The sequence below is a fragment of the Hyperolius riggenbachi genome, chromosome 12 (assembly GCF_040937935.1).
Source record: "Hyperolius riggenbachi isolate aHypRig1 chromosome 12, aHypRig1.pri, whole genome shotgun sequence".
Classification (NCBI taxonomy): domain Eukaryota; kingdom Metazoa; phylum Chordata; class Amphibia; order Anura; family Hyperoliidae; genus Hyperolius; species Hyperolius riggenbachi.
The window spans coordinates 212394941-212411655 of NC_090657.1; the positions used below are offsets into that span (position 1 = coordinate 212394941).

General features: G+C 44.7%; 1 protein-coding gene and 1 long non-coding RNA gene across 5 annotated transcripts in view; one reads left to right on the plus strand and one right to left on the minus strand.

The window, feature by feature from the left end:
* The window catches only part of LOC137541819 (uncharacterized), a 743120-nt gene that overhangs the window by 329380 nt on the left and 397025 nt on the right, over positions 1-16715 (plus strand). The window lies entirely within an intron of this gene.
* The window catches only part of LOC137541817 (alpha-N-acetylgalactosaminide alpha-2,6-sialyltransferase 2-like), a 174861-nt gene that overhangs the window by 36354 nt on the left and 121792 nt on the right, over positions 1-16715 (minus strand). Inside the window, exons 7-8 of one of the 2 annotated variants that reach the window (XM_068263341.1) lie at positions 8928-9011; positions 1254-1538 (exon numbers count right to left, since the gene is read on the minus strand). In XM_068263341.1, the coding sequence (XP_068119442.1) occupies positions 1418-1538; positions 8928-9011 (205 nt within the window). In that variant the 3' untranslated portion in view covers positions 1254-1417. Of the gene's footprint in view, positions 1-1253; positions 1539-8927; positions 9012-16715 lie in introns of those variants that run through there. The other variant, XM_068263340.1, reaches the window with a different exon arrangement.

Below are 16715 nucleotides of genomic sequence, written 5' to 3' on the forward strand. Positions count from 1 at the left end.
TGCGTTGTGTGTAACGTGTAGTAATATTTAGAAAGTGCTGCATGCTGTGCGTTTAGCAATACATTTGCTGCGTTGTGTATGTTGCACATGCTCAGTAATGTGGTGTTTAAAAAAAAAAATGTAACGCATGCGCCGTTTTCGTTCCATCACTATGCAACAAAAATGGCGCACCAAGAGACACAACGCAGTGCAAAATAACGTCCAATTGCATAACCTACATGCGCTGCGTTAGGGGCACGTTGTGCGACTTTATTGTTGCATCAAACGCAATGTCCCACTGTGAAAGAGGCCTTACAATACATGACAGATTTGTTACATGACCGTTTTTTCAGAATTTAATTCAACTGTTGCACAAAAGGACAGACTACGCATTTCTTCAGCTCAGAGCTGTATGCCACTGCGGATTCAACACTTTAACCACCCTGGCGTTCTATTAAGATCGCCAGGGCAGCTGCGGGAGGGTTTTTTTTAAATAAAAAAAAAATTTCATGCAGCCAACTAAAAGTTGGCTGCATGAAAGCCCACTAGAGGGCGCTCCGGAGGCGTTCTTCCGATCGCCTCCGGCGCCCAGAATAAACAAGGAAGGCCGCAATGAGCGGCCTTCCTTGTTTTGCTTAGATCGTCGCCATAGCGACGAGCGGAGTGACGTCAGCCGACGTCCTGACGTCAGCCGCCTCCGATCCAGCCCTTAGCGCTGGCCGGAACTTTTTGTTCCGGCTACGCTGGGCTCAGGCGGCTGGGGGGACCCTCTTTCGCCGCTGCTCGCGGCGGATCGCCGCAGAGCGGCGGCGATCAGGCAGCACACGCGGCTGGCAAAGTGCCGGCTGCGTGTGCTGCTCTTTATTTGATGAAAATCGGCCCAGCAGGGCCTGAGCGGCAGCCTCCGGCGGTGATGGACGAGCTGAGCTCGTCCATACCGCCAGGCTGGTTAACCTCCCTGGCATTCAATTTCCCCAGGATTTTGTGCAAAAAGTGATCCAATTAATTTTTATAACTTTTTTTTTTTTTTTTTCCCCCCCTGTAACTTGCCAAAATGTGTCAAGCAAGGGTCTAGTATACAGTGCAGTAGAGTATTAACATGTATGCACGTCAATACTGTTCACAGCATGTTTTGTATTGATGTGTATATCCGTCAATGCCGCTAGGGAGGTTAATGATGCGAAGAAACGACCTCTGAGCTGTGAAACACGTAGTCTGTCCTTTTTGCAATAGTTGAAGTGTGGACTGAAAAACTGATAAAAGTAAGGGAAGTAATAAACGGATACTTTGGTTCAGGTGAAAATGTCCTTCTGGATGTGCACATCAAGTTCCTTTGTTTCCAGAGCAAAGTTCAAACAAGATGGCCGCTGCTCAGTCCTCAGAGCAACAGCATGCTTTAGTAAGGATGGAATTCGGAGGACTGGGGGAGGAGTCCTTGTCAAGTTCTTTTGACCCACATTTTTGGGTGGAGTCTCAGGATCAGCCCAGCAGTTACCCTTCTGGGTGGGACATTTGTCATCCACCAAATATGACATTTTTCATACTTCAGCTCATGCTTCCTGCACACACATAACAATCACAGATTCAAATTCCTCAGAATATGACCATTCTTAGGACATCAAACTTGATTAGGGTAACATGTTCTGGCACGAAGCAGCTGAATACCTCAGGACTGGGTATGTCAGTGGCACCAATTTGATATTAAAATATTCACCAGATCCGGACTAGCAGAATGATATAACTTTCATACCTCTCATATAAACTGTATTCCTTAACCACTTAACATCTCAGTCGTTTTCAGCTTATGCATCCGAGCAATGTTCACCTCCCATTCATTAGCCTATAACTTTATCACTACTTATCACAATGAACTGATCTATATCTTGTTTTTTCCGCCACCAATTAGGCTTTCTTTGGGGGGTACATTTTGCTAAGAGCCACTTTACTGTAAATGCATTTAACAGGAAGAATAAGAAAAAAAATGAAAAAAATTCATTATTTGTCAGTTTTCGGCCATTATAGTTTTAAAATAATACATGCCTCCATAATTAAAACCCACGTATTGTTATTGCCCATTTGTCACGGTTATGTCACCATTTAAATTATGTCCCTATCACAATGTATCGCGACAAATATTTTATTTGGAAATAAAAGAGCATTTTTTCCGTTTTGCATACATCACTATTTACAAGCTTATAAAAAAAAAAATAGAGAGAAATATTTCATCTTTACATAGATATTTAAAAAGTTTAGACCCTTAGGTAAATATTTATGTGTTTTTGTTTTTTTTATAGTAATGTTTTTTTTGTTTTTTTTTATTAAACATTTTATGTGGGCATTTTTGGGAGGGTGGGTTTTAAAAGTGTTTTATTTGGGGAAATATTGGTGTATTGTAATGTTTTTGGGCATTTACATGTAGTTTTACTTTTTGGCCACAAGATGGCAATCTCGATTTTTTTTTACATGACGTCACTCTAAGCGTACAATGTACGCTTAGAGGGACACAGCTTCAGAAAGAGCGAAGCTTCCGAGAGAAGCTGTCGCTTTTTCAGCGGGGGAGAGGAATCAATGATCGGGCTCCCCAGCCCGATACATTGATTCCGTGGCTACCAACTCCGTGGCCGGGAGTGCGCGTGCACTCGCGCGATCGGCCGCGGGAGCGCGCCTGTCCTCCTTGACGTTTTTATACGTCAAGGAGGACAAAGTGGTTAAACAGGCTAAAATCATATACTCCATGTATTGTTAATGCTGTGCATACACGTTGCAATTCTGCACCGGGATCGAGCCGTTGGCTCGATGCCGGCGCGACTGCGTGGATCGATTCCCGCTTGTCCCCGCGGGCAGTTCCTTATCAGCCGCTCGTTTCTTCTATTGTCTGCCCGGCAGATCGTTCAGGAACGGCCTTATCAGTCCGTCGACAGTGCGTACACACGCACTACAGTCTGCTGAAAACCCGACCAGCGGTAGGTGCCGACAGACCCATCGTTGGCTGCTGTAGCGTGTACGCACTTTAATCCCCATGAAAAGAAACTCTATGACAGGGCAGATTCTCAAAAGAAGACCCCCAAGGCTGAAGTCTGCGAGGCATTAAACATCCAATTTTGATCTGGCACGTCAATGACAATTAGTGCAGAAAACCGATTACGTTCCCTTTACTCACAGCTCTTCCATAACAGTACTCTGAAGGGCTAGATACTATAGCAAACCCAGTCTTGTGAGTATATTTTTATTGCTAATAAATTATTGGGGATTATTGGGAAACCTCTTCCCTGTCCAGGCCTCCGCTATAACTCCAGACTCCGCTCCAGAGCACTGAAGAGCGCCAGCAATCCCTCACACCCAGGCCACCGCTACTTCAATCGGCTTCCGTCACGTCAGAGGTTTCCCCCTTGGTCGTCAGCTCACCACACACACACACACACGCTACACACACACACACGCTACACACACAATACACACACACAATACACACACACACATACACACACACAATACACACACACACACATACACACACACACATACACACACACACACACACACATACACACACATACACACACATACACACACACACACACACACACACACACACACACACACACACACACACACACACACACACACACACACACACACACACATACACACATACACACACATACACACATACACACACATACACACACACACACACACATACACACACACATACACACACACATACACACACACACACACACATAAACACACACACACACACACACACACACATACACACACATACACACACACACACATACACACACACATACACACACACACACATATACACACACACACATACACACATACACACATACACACATACACACACATACACACACATACACACACACACACACACTATACACACACACACACATATATCTATATATACACACACACACACTTCCTCCCCAGGTTTTTTCTTTTGTGTCCTATCTACCTTGCTACAGACAATCCCATTCACACTGCTGTATATTGTTCAGTTAGAGGTCCCAAGTTTCTGTGTTAAATTGTTGTTTTGTAAATTATTGTACTTGTATTATTGTATTTTTTTCTTTATGGAAAATGGTGTCACTGCTGTACTTAGCGTGTCTCTTAAAGTTTACCAGAGCAGTAAAATTAAAATATTTTATACATGCCTGGGGCTTCCTGCAGCAGTGTCCGCTCCGATCGCTCCCGCGCCGCCGTACTTTGCTGCCTGCAGCTTCAGGAAGCGGGCCCCCGCCCTTCCATCAGCCTGAGTTAGTCTGGCGTAATGGCCCATACTCACGAGGGACTTTTGTCACCGCAACACGCGGCGCGCGCGTGTTGCGGCGACAGGTCGCCCGTGAGTATGGGCCGTTGCACGCGCGCGCACCCCGAACTGTCGCCCGTCGCTCTTGTCGCCATGCGATTGAAAGTTTCAATCGCATGGCAACAGTCGCCGCCGCACCTCCGCCGCAACTGTCGCTAGTCCGCGTGAGTACGCGGACTAGCGACAGCAACCTCCATAGAGGTAAATGGAGCTTCCGGCGGGGGGAGGAGGAACGTCGGCGACAGCTTCCGTCTCGCCGCTGGTCCCTCTTCCGCGTGTGTACGCGGAGGGACCTGGAGAGAAGCTGTCGCCGGCCTGTCGCTAGCTGTCGTGAGTACGGGCCATAAGAGAAGTGCGCCCTCTCCGTATCTCTCCAGCAGGTGCTGCATAGATGCACAAAGAGCCACACTTCTCCTGTGTAGCTGGCCACAACTGATGTCTGTGATGAGACTCGGTTCCCGAAGCTGCGTGCAGCGGAGGACGGCGGCGTGGGAGCGATCGGAGCAGATGGGGCTGCAGGAAGCCCCAGGTATGTATAAAATCTTTATTTTCCAGTTCTGAGTCCCTTTGAAGCCTGTATGTGCCAAGTCAAATTCTGGGCACGAAGCGAGCTTGGCAAAATAAATGGATTTGGATTGTGGTAACCTACAAGTGATCTACAACGCCATATCGGGCTCCTGGTGATCCTGCGTTCTTCTTCTTTTTCTTGTTCTCTCAACTAGCCGATGACAGGTCCAGGCATTTTGCCCATAGTGTTGAGGCATAAAAGTGGTCAGGGTGAGGTCAAAGCGGAGTCGTGCCAATCACTCACTAGTAAATCACCGGGCGGTGAGCGCTCCCCGGCTGTGTACCCGGATTATCGTCTCTTTATCTTGTGTTGCTGTTTGCTTTGCCATTGTGTTTGGCTGCTGAGGTCTGTAAGGCCATGTAATTTATGGGAAAGACCTGTTCCCTCCCGCCGCACACCCACATTTACAATATTGACTTAAAGCCTCATTAAAAAGATGTGGTAGTTTAAAGTGATTCTGGAAGACGTCCTCTGTTTTATAGAATGTTTTTTATCTCGTTATTTATGGATTATGTTTATGGCGGACAATGTTTATAGAGGTGATAACACAACCATACGGACACACGTGCCCCACCCACCGTAATACAGACCGGTACCTGGATAGTGAAGCACACCTGAAGCCAGGGGGATATGGAGGCTGCCATATGCAGGGCCGGGCCGAGGCATAGGCTGGAGAGGCTCCAGCCTCAGGGCGCAGTGTAGGAGGGGGCGCATAATTCATTCAGCTGTCATTCCTAATTGTGTTTGAAGCAGCAAGAAATAAGAAAAGGGGATACATGGCAGTGACTGCAAGTCAGATAACTAGATATTAAGGTGTTGAGGAGGTTGTGGGCCCCGTGGTGCCTCTTAGTCTAATAGCAATCAGTGTTTCATGGCTCGGGTGGCAGGGATGGAGGGGCACACTTTGGTGTCTCAGCCTTGGGTGCTGGATGACCTTGTCCCAGCTCTGGCCATATGTATTTCCTTTTAACCCAATAGCACCTTCAAACGAAACTGAAGTACACCAGAAACAAGCATGCAGCTAATCTTGTCAGATCTGACAATAATGTCAGTAACACCTGATCTGCTGCATGCTTGTTCAGGGGCTATGGCTAAAAGTATTAGAGGCAGAGGATCAGCAGGACAGCCAGGCAACTGGTATTGCTTAAAAGGAAATAATCTCATCTCAGGTTCACTTTATTTATTTTTTTATATAAATATGCTTTATTCAACCATTTTAATGTAAACACAAACCGGTAAACTGAAACATACAGGGCGATATCTGTATTTGCACGCATTTAGCTACAAATAACAAGCTTTCCATGACAAACCCTTCATATGCTATCTCAGAACAACTACTGTAGTAAGAGCTCAATTCAAAAAATCAGGGAGTTTAAAGTGTGTCAAAGATGGAGAAAAAAGTTTTATACATACCTGGGACTTCCTCCAGCCCCCTTCGGCCTGATCGCGTCCTCGTCGCAACCTTTGCAATCTCTTCCGGTTATTCGGCAAGTCGGGGCCAGTCGGTTCTAGTGCACTCCACAGGCGAGGCGCAGAACTCTCCCGGCAATGGGGAATTGTGCGCAGCCAGGCCGTGCATGCGCAGTAAACTAGTGACTACCAAAGTTACCGGGCCGGATTGCGGAGGCTGGAGGCAGCAGAGGAAGACAGCGAGGGGCTAATCCGCACAAAGGGGGCTGGAGGAAGCCCCAGGTGTATATAAAACTTTTGTATTGATTTGACTTGGGTTCCCTTTAAAGGACAACTGTAGTGAGAGGTATATGGAGGCTGCCGTATTTACTTCCTTTTAAACAATACCAGTTGCCTGGCAGCCCTGCTGCTCTATTTGGCAGCAGTCATATCTGAAGTACACCAGAAACAAGCGTGCAGCTAATCTTGTCACGTCTGACAATGTCAGAAACCCCTGATCTGCTGCATGCTTGTTCAGGGTCTATGACTGAAAGTATTAGAGGCAGAGGATCGGCAGGACAGCCAGGCAACTGGTATTAGAATTTTTCGGACTATAAGACGCTCCGGACTATAAGACGCACCTAGATTTAGAGGGCAAAAACCAGGAAAAAAAAAAAAAAACTAAATCTAGGTGCATCCATGGTCCAGGAGTGTCCTATAGACCTTTAAACTCCCCCAATGGGTGTCTATCTAAGTTAAACTGCCCAACTATGCTAAACTCTGCTGCCCCCACCAACTACTCTAACCCCTGATGCCCTAACTACACTACTCTAACCCCTGATGCCCCCAACTACACTACACTACTCTAACCCCTGATGCCCCCAACTACCACTACCCTAACCACTGATGTCCTCCCCCACCCAGCTACACAACACTACACAAACCTCTGCTTCCCTACGCCCCAAGCTAGCTGCACTAACCACTGCAATTAAATTAAGGTCTCACCCATCATGTGAGGTTCCTGGGAGGGCTGCAGCAGAGTGATGTGGAGTTCCTGTGTGGCATAGCAGCAACCGCTGCAATGATCTATAATGCCTGTGTGAATCTTCCAGCTTGTCCCCGCAGCAACAGCATGATCAGTATTAACATCTCCCCAGACCGATAGCAGCAGCCACTGCAATGTCCATCTTTCAGCTTGTCCTCGGAGCTGCAGCAGCGCAATCAATGTTACCATCTCCCCGGGCCAATGGCAGCAGCCGCTGCAATGTCCTTCTTCTGGCGTGTCCCCCGGCAGCAGCGCAATCAGCGTTACCATCTCCCCGGGCCGATTGCAGCAGCCGCTGCAATGTCCTTCTTCTAGCGTGTCCCCCGGCAGCAGCGCGAACAGTTTTAACATCTCCCCGGGTGGCATGGCAGTAATCAATGTAAGATCGGTAATGCAGGTCCGCTCTGGCTTTGTCCCTGCATCAGCCCCGTGTCAGCTATTCCGGGCAGAGAGGAACATCTTTAGCCACGATGGTCGCAGTGTCCATCAGAGGCCACCATACTGCCTTGCTTATTGGCGCCCTCTCATGACCTGCGGCGCACGTGCGCCGGGGTCATAGGATGAACCAATAAGCAAGGCAGTATGGTGGCCTCTGATGGACACTGCGACCATCGTGGCTAAAGATGTTCCTCTCTGCCCGGAATAGCTGAAACGGGGCTGATGCAGGGACAAAGCCAGAGCGGACCTGCATTACCGATCTTACATTGATTACTGCCATGCCACCCGGGGAGATGTTAAAACTGATCGCGCTGCTGCCGGGGGACACGCTAGAAGAAGGACATTGCAGCGGCTGCTGCTATCGGCCCGGGGAGATGGTAACACTGATCGTGCTGCTGCCGGAAGACAAGCGGAAAGCTGGACATTGCAGGGCCTGCTGCTATTGGCCCGGGGAGATAGTAACACTGATTGCGCTGCTGCCGGGGGAAAAGATAGATATTTCAGATCATCGGCCAGGTAGATGTTAACACTGATCCCGCTGCTGCTGCTGCTCTGGGGACAAGCTGGGAGATTCACACAGGCGCACAGGAACACGTGAACACAAGCGCTCGGATAGATACATTGTTACATTCGTTCTATAAGACGCAGTAACTTTTTCTCCCCACTTTTGGGGGAGAAAAAGTGCGTCTTATAGTCCGAAAAATACGGTAAATATGGCAGCCTCCATATACTTTTAACTACAGTTGTCCTTTAACTAATGAAGTTGAATTTAAGTTGCCTGGCTATCCTGCTGATCCTCTGCCTTTAATACTTTTAGCCATAGACCCTGAACAAGCATGCAGCAGATCAGATGTCTATGACAATATTGTCAGATCTGACAAGATTAGCTGCATGCTTGATTCTGGTGTAACGCATACTCTACTGCAGCCAAGTAGATCAGCAGGGTTGTCTGGTAACTGGTATTGTTTAACAGGAAATACATATGGTGGCTTCCTTCTTGCTTTAGGTTCCCTTTAAATCTAACATCTCCTGGAAGACAACATTGACAACAGCCCAGTAGGACGGTACAGTGACACAAGTCTCTAGTTATTTCATGTATAAATCTCTTGATGTCAGTGGATGCAGTCGCACCAGGTGACATGTGACGCTGGGTGTAAACTGCGTACCTGTTCCTGATGTATCGCATGAAGTCTGGGTGCAGGATCTTGAAGTGCTCCGTAGTCAGGTTAGGGCCAAAGTACTTAGCAGGACTGTTGGAAGAGTGAAAGATGTCAGAAAGAAACTAAAGACAGTGTTCACACTTCTCTATGCAAATTCTCCTGCACAATTCTGTATTTTACCATACAGCCGATTCTGCGTGTACAAATCAAGTCAATTTACAGGAGAATGTACTGTATCTGGCTTTAAAATCATATTAATTTCCATGTATCTGATGCAATTTTCCTGCGTTTCCATTGACTTACATGACATAAAAAGCAACACTGACACGCAAATGCAAAAAGCATGCACAAAATATAAGAAAAAGCAGGTTGGCTGTGATGGCATTAAAATAAATTAGAACATGAAATTGCATTTCCGCACAATGTACGTGTATTCAAATAAGTGTGAACAGCCCCTAATTAAACCTTTATGAAAGAGAACCTCCTAAATGAGAGAAAACTGGAGGCTGTCATCGCCCAGCACCTCCTGAAAACCGCCTTGTTCACTCCGAGCGCACATTAAAGCCTTTGGAGCCAGAGCTTTCTACATGCTGCCCCTAACCTTTGGAATTCCCTACCACACCCAGTAAAGACAGCCCCAACCCTGGAGTTATTTCTATTCAGACTGAAAAGCCACCTGTTTGGCCTGGCATTTACAGACTTGTGGAATTCTTCCTCTGTACCACAATTTGCCAATCAACCAATTACTGGTCTGAGACGAGCTTATGTGCTTTGAGGGCTAGTTCACACTGGGCGCTTTTCTAGCATTTTTTTGCCAGCGTTTCTGCTCGCTGTCTATCGGCTAAATCACTAGAAAACTGCTACAGCGATGTATTTCAATGGTAGAGTTCACATTTGAGCAATTAGCAATTTTATAAATTGGAAATGCGTTGCCTTTTTTTTTTTTATGCGATTGCACTTTCATGTTAAGTATATAATAGCTTCAGAATTTTCTAAAAGTTGCGTGCAGCATTTTTGAGTGCTTTTCCCAGCATCCTTTTGCCAGAATACCCATAAAGCAGTAGTGCTTCCTGAGATCTATAATTTCCTGTTTGTGTAGACAGCAAAGAGGAGAAAAGAGCAGAGTGCTAGAGAGATGTCTAAAATGACTGGCAAAACTTGGTTCTGTACTTAGGACCTCATAACCAAAATATAACAAACTTTTTTTTTTTCTAATTGAGATGAGAATAGTTGAATCGTTTGGGAAGTGCTCCTAACTAGTGTATACCGGTATATTTGAATGCTTATCTCTGTTTACTGTTATCATATTCCTTTCACACTTCACTGACTGGACAGGCCGAGCAGGGTAAAGGACCAGTGAACCATGAGGGGAGGGGGCATCCCTCTCCTTACATCTGTTAACCCTGTGTGTGTGAGAGGTCTCACTAGCTTAGCTGCAGCTGCTTGTGTCTCACTGAATGAGCTGTTTGCACGGAGAGCAGAGGAAATGTAGGTTGTTTGTAATTGTGTGTGAAACCTGACACCCGAGGCTTTTTATATAACTCTGTAGTCCGTCATGCAAAGAACAGCACTGGCTCTGTAATACTGAAGCACAGGCACACACCTTTGTAAATGAATCCTCCCGATGCAGCTAAAATCTACACACAACAAATTAAAGCTGTTGCCTCTGATATTTATCATGAAAAGTAGGAAAATGTTTACACAGCTACTTAAAGATACTCTGTAACTTTGAAAATATCCCCTGGGGGGTACTCACCTCGGGTGGGGGAAGCCTCCGGATCCTAATGAGGCTTCCCACGCCGTCCTCTGTCCCACGGGGGTCTCGCTGCAGCCCTCCGAACAGCCGGCAACAGAGCCGACTGTCAGTTCAATATTTACCTTTGCTGGTTCCAGCGGGGGCTCTGTGGCTGCTTTAGGCTCGGAAATAGACGGAAATACCCGATCTCCGTCGGGTCCGCTCTACTGCGCAGGCGCCGGAGACTTGCACCTGCGCAGTAGAGCGGACCCGAAGGCGATCGGGTATTTCCGCCTTCTTCGGAGCCGACAGCCGTCAGAGCGCCTGCGCAGGAGCCAGGAAGGTAAATATTATGTCACGGCTGTACGGAGGGCTGCAGCGAGACCCCCGTGGGACAGAGGACGGCGTGGGAAGCCTCATCAGGATCCTGAGGCTTCCCCCACCCGAGGTGAGTACCCCCCAGGGGACGTTTTGCCGTTACAGTTCCTCTTTAAACATGATTTGTATATTGTCAATTTAGAACACTTGGTTATTGACAGTGTTCCTTTCAACAAACATGTGCCTGAAAAGCCAATAACAGCTTCCAATACTTCCAACATCAACATTTTCAAATAAAAACTGCTGTCTACCAATCACAGGCTCAATTGCTAAACTTAGCGACAAACTGAGCTCTGTCGAAGGCCTTCTCGCTTCTTCGTTTTAGATGCGGAGAAGGCCTTCAATAGAGTTCATTGGGGATTTCTAGCTGCAGTTTTGAAAAAAAATTGGATTCACTGGTAATACAGTGGCTTGCAAAAGTATTCGACCCCCTTGAAGTTTTCCACATTTTGTCATATTACTGCCACAAACATGAATCAATTTTATTGGAATTCCACGTGAAAGACCAATACAAAGTGGTGTACACGTGAGAAGTGTAAAGAAAATCATACATGATTCCAAACATGTTTTACAAATAACTGCAAAGTGGGGTGTGCGTAATTATTCAGCCCCTTTTGGTCTGAGTGCAGTCAGTTGCCCATAGACATTGCCTGATGAGTGCAAATGACTAAATAGAGTGCACCTGTGTGTAATCTAATGTCAGTACAAATACAGCTGCTCTGTGACGGCCTCAGAGGTTGTCTAAGAGAATATTGGGAGCAACGACACCTTGAAGTCCAAAGAACACACCAGACAAGTCAGGGATAAAGTTATTGAGAAATTAAAGCAGGGTTAGGTTACAAAATATTTCCAAAGCCTTGGAACATCCCACGGGGCACTGTTCAAGCGATCGTTCAGAAATGGAAGGAGTATGGCACAACTGTACACCTACCAAGACGAGGCCGTCCACCTAAACTCACAGGCCGAACAAGGAGAGCGCTGATCAGAAATGCAGTCAAGAGGCCCATGGTGACTCTGGACGAGCTGCAGAGATCTACAGCTCAGGTGGGGGAATCTGTCTATAGGACAACTATTAGTGGTACACTGCACAAAGTTGGTCTTTATGGAAGAGTGTCAAGAAGAAAGCCATTGTTAACAGAAAAGCATAAGAAGTCCCGTTTGCAGTTTGCCACAAGCCATGTGGGGGACACAGCAAACATGTGGAAGAAGGTGCTCTGGTCAGATGAGACCAAAATGGAGCTTTTTAGCCAAAATGCAAAATGCTATGTGTGGCGGAAAACTAACACTGAACATCACTCTGAACACACCATCCCCACTGTCAAATATGGTGGTGGCAGCATCATGCTCGGGGGGGGGGGGGGGGTGCATCTCTTCCGCAGGGACAGGGAAGCTGGTCAGAGTTGATGGGAAGATGGATGGAGCCAAATACAGGGCAATCTTGGAAGAAAACCTTTTGGAGTCTGCAAAAGACTTGAGACTGGGCCGGAGGTTCACCTTCCAGCAGGACAATGGCCTCAATTCACTAAGATTATCTCCTGTCTTTAATAACTCTTCTAGAGTTGTTACCATGGTGATAAGGCATGTAGTATTCAGGAAACATTTTACCTCAGGCAAACCTAAAGTTAACTCTTCTGTCTTTAAGTTAACTCTTCAATCCTTAAAATAACTCCAGAGTTAAAGACAGGCTGTTAATTAACTGCATGTGAAAATAACTACAGAGGAGGTAAATTAACTACAGAGGAGGTAACTTAACTAGTGTGGAGTGGAGTGGCTGAAAGGAGTAATGGTTAAGGGCTCTGCCTCTGACACAGGAGACCTGGGTTCTAATCTTGGCTCTGCCTGTTCAGTAAGCCAGTACCTATTCAGTAGGAGACCTTTGGCAAGTCTCCCTAACACTGCTACTGCCTATAGAGCGCGTCCTAGTGGCTGCAGCTCTGGCGCTTTAAGTCCGACAGGAGAAAAGCGCGATATAAGTGTTCTGTGTTTGTCTGTGTTTGTTTAACTACAGAGGGGGTAAATTAACTACAGAGGAGGTAACTTAAGGAATGAAGAGATAAGATAAATCTCTCACTGTGTGGAGGTAAGTTTTCTCTTGCCGTATTATCTCCAGCATGATCTTAGTGAATTGAGGCCAATGACCCTAAACATAAAGCAAGGGCAACAATAGAATGGTTTAAAATAAAACATATCCATGTGTTAGAATGGCCCAAAGTCCAGATCTAATTCCAATCGAGAATCTGTGGCAAGATCTGAAAACTGCTGTTCACAAATGCTGTCCATCTCTAATCTGACTGAGCTGGAGCTGTTTTGCAAAGAAGAATGGGCAAGGATTTCAGTTTCTAGATGTGCAAAGCTGGTAGAGACATACCCTAAAAGACTGGCAGCTGTAATTGCAGCAAAAGGTGGTTCTACAAAGTTTAAAAGGTCGTTCTACTCAGGGGGCTGAATAATTACGCACACCCCACTTTGCAGTCATTTGTAAAAAATGTTTGGAATCGTGTATGATTTCCGTTCCACTTCTCACGTGTACACCACTTTGTATTGGTCTTTCACGTGGAATTCCAATAAAATTGATTCATGTTTGTGTCAGTAATGTGACAAAATGTGGAAAACTTCAAGGGGGCTGAATACTTTTGCAAGTCACTGTATATTATCCTCTATAATGTCTTTGTACTCTGCTCCTTCTGCAGATGTGATACTTGCTGGTTTCGTTTCAAAACCATTTGCAATCACCAACTGAACGAGACACGGATGCCCTCTGTCTCCTTTAATTTTTATTTTAATTATGGAGATTCTTGCCCAAAAAATTAGAACTCATCCCTCTATCACTGGAATTGAAACCGCAGGTACGCAACATAAAATTGGATTGTTTGCGAACGATGTTATCCTCACAATGCAAGATCCCCTTCAATCCTTACCTCATCTATGGGATACACTTGAGAAATTCTCCAAAGTTTCTTATTATAAGGTCAAAGCAAATACATCACTAATGCTTCTGCTAAATCTGGATGCACCTAGCAAAACTATCTACTATGGTCCCATTTCCTTGGACAACTAAAGGACTCCCATATTTGGGAACCCCTATCCCTCACTCTTACCGCTGACATTTATAAAATTATTTACCACTACTCAAAACTATTCAGACTGATCTTACTAACTTGGCAAAATTTGAATACTCCATACTAGGTAAGATGACACTTTTTAAAACATATAATACCTAAAATCACATATATATTTAGGACTGTACAAGTATCAGTTCCGATATCCTTCTTCAAAGAGATGCGTAAAAGTCTCACTACTTTTCTATGGAAGGATAAACAACATAGAATTGCCTTTGGAACTTTGATTACACCTTGAATTAAAGGAGGCTTAAGCCTCTCTTGTATTCAATCACTCTATTTAGCTTGTTTAATAGATGCCTCTAAATACTGGTGGGCCCAAACGGATAAGAAAGCATGGGTACAAATAGAGGAAAGCATGCTAGAAATACTGCTGATCCAGCTAGTCTCCCTTCCACTGATTAACTTACCATTTCTTACTCAAATAAACCGTATGATTCAAGTCTCCTTAGAGGCATGGAGTAAAATTCTCAAGAGAAGCTCAGACGTAGATGGTTTACCTTTGAAAATACCCCTCCAAGTTTTACAATCGCCTATTAAATATCTTAACATCAAAACTTGGATATCTCACGGCATCACATATCTCAATGATTTATTTGATGAAGGCCGTCTTAAAGGGAAGGTCCAAGCAAAATAGAAAAATTAGTTTAACTTACCTGGGGCTTCTACCAGCCCCATGCAGCCTTCCTGTGCCCTCGTAGTCACTCACTGCTGCTCCAGTCCCCCGCTGGCAGCATGCCGACCTCAGAGGTCGGCGGGCCGCATTGCGTACATTTTTACGCATTCCCGCTAGTGCAGGAACATTAACACTTACATTTTTACGCGTTAGTGGTTTAATGCATAAAAATTTACGCATTAAACCACTAACGCGTAAACATGTATGTGTTAATGTTCCTGCACTAGCGGGAATGCGTAAAAATGTACGCAATGCGGCCCGCCGACCTCCGAGGTCGGCATGCTGCCAGCGGGGGACTGGAGCAGCAGTGAGTGACTACGAGGGCGCACAGGATGGCTGCATGGGGCTGGTAGAAGCCCCAGGTAAGTGAAACTCATTTTTTTATTTTGCTTGGACCTTCCCTTTAAGACTTTTTCACAACTTTCTGACCAATATCCTCTCCCTATGTCAGAGACTTTTTTTTTACGTATATCCAGATAAGCTCCTTTTATTAAATCTAAGGGAATAACCATACCAGCGCTACCTAGACATTTAGCTGCCTTTCTTAAGCCACCATTTTCTTTACCAAAAAGTATTTCCTGCTGGTATGCAGAAATTTCCCACCACACTAATCCTCTTGAAAGGTATATAGCAATATGGAATAATACATTACACGCGAACATCAAACCCCAACTTATTATTTCCAAACTCTCGCACTGTACATCACATTTGGAAACCGTTTTCAAGATATTATTGAACTGGTATTTAACTCCAAGGAAGCTAGCGACTTTTAACCTCAATCTCCGCAATGCTGGAGGTGCAAGAAAGATATCGGTACTCTCTACCATCTTATATGGGAATGTCCGCTTATAAAACCATTATGGATCGATCAAATTCGTAGTCTGTTTACTAAAATTTCCACACGAGTTCCCCCTACTCCATTATTAGCAATACTCCACGTCGGTTTGCAGAATATTCCTTCCTCATCTAAACTATTGGTATCACATATCTTATTTACCACCAGACAACAGATTTTAGCAAATTGGGGATCTACTGAAATTCCATCAGTTGACCAGATTAATTCTAATTTAACTATGGAACGTCTTCTTATGGGACAGCTAAAAAGTAAAGCATTTCCATTTCTACAATTTCGATTGATAATCTTATTTTTCTCCTAAATTTATAAATTCAACGTTTATACTGGACCTTTATCGGGATCTTACATAATTATTGCTCTCTTAATTTACCTTCACATAGTTGCATAGCTTCCTTGGAATCAGACCTAAAATGTGTTAATATTTACTGGATGAGGTAATGTTTTTGTATTATTTTAACCACTTCACCACTGAGGGGTTTTACCCCCTGACCACCAGAGCAATTTTCACCTTTCAGCGCTCCTTCCATTCATTCGTCTATAACTTTATCATTACTTATCCCAATGAAATGAACTATATCTTGTTTTTTTCGCCACCAATTAGGCTTTCTTTAGGTGGGACATTATGCCAAGAATTATTTTATTCTCAATGTGTTTTAATGGGGAAATAGGAAAAAATGTGGGAAAAAATTATTATTTTTCAGTTTTCGGCCATTATAGTTTTTAAATAAAGCATGCTACTGTAATTAAAACCCATGAAATGTATTAACCCATTTGTCCCGGTTATAAAACCATTTAAATTATGTCCCTATCACAATGTTTGGCGACAATATTTTATTTGGAAATAAAGGTGCATTTTTTTCAGTTTTGCATCCATCCCTAATTACAAGCCCATAGTTTATAAAGTAACAGTGTTGTACCCTCCTGATATAAACATTTAAAAAGTTCAGTCCCTAAGGTAACTATTTATGTTTTTTTTTATTGTATTTTTTTTTTTTTATAATTACAAAAAAAAATAAAAAAATTGGGGAGT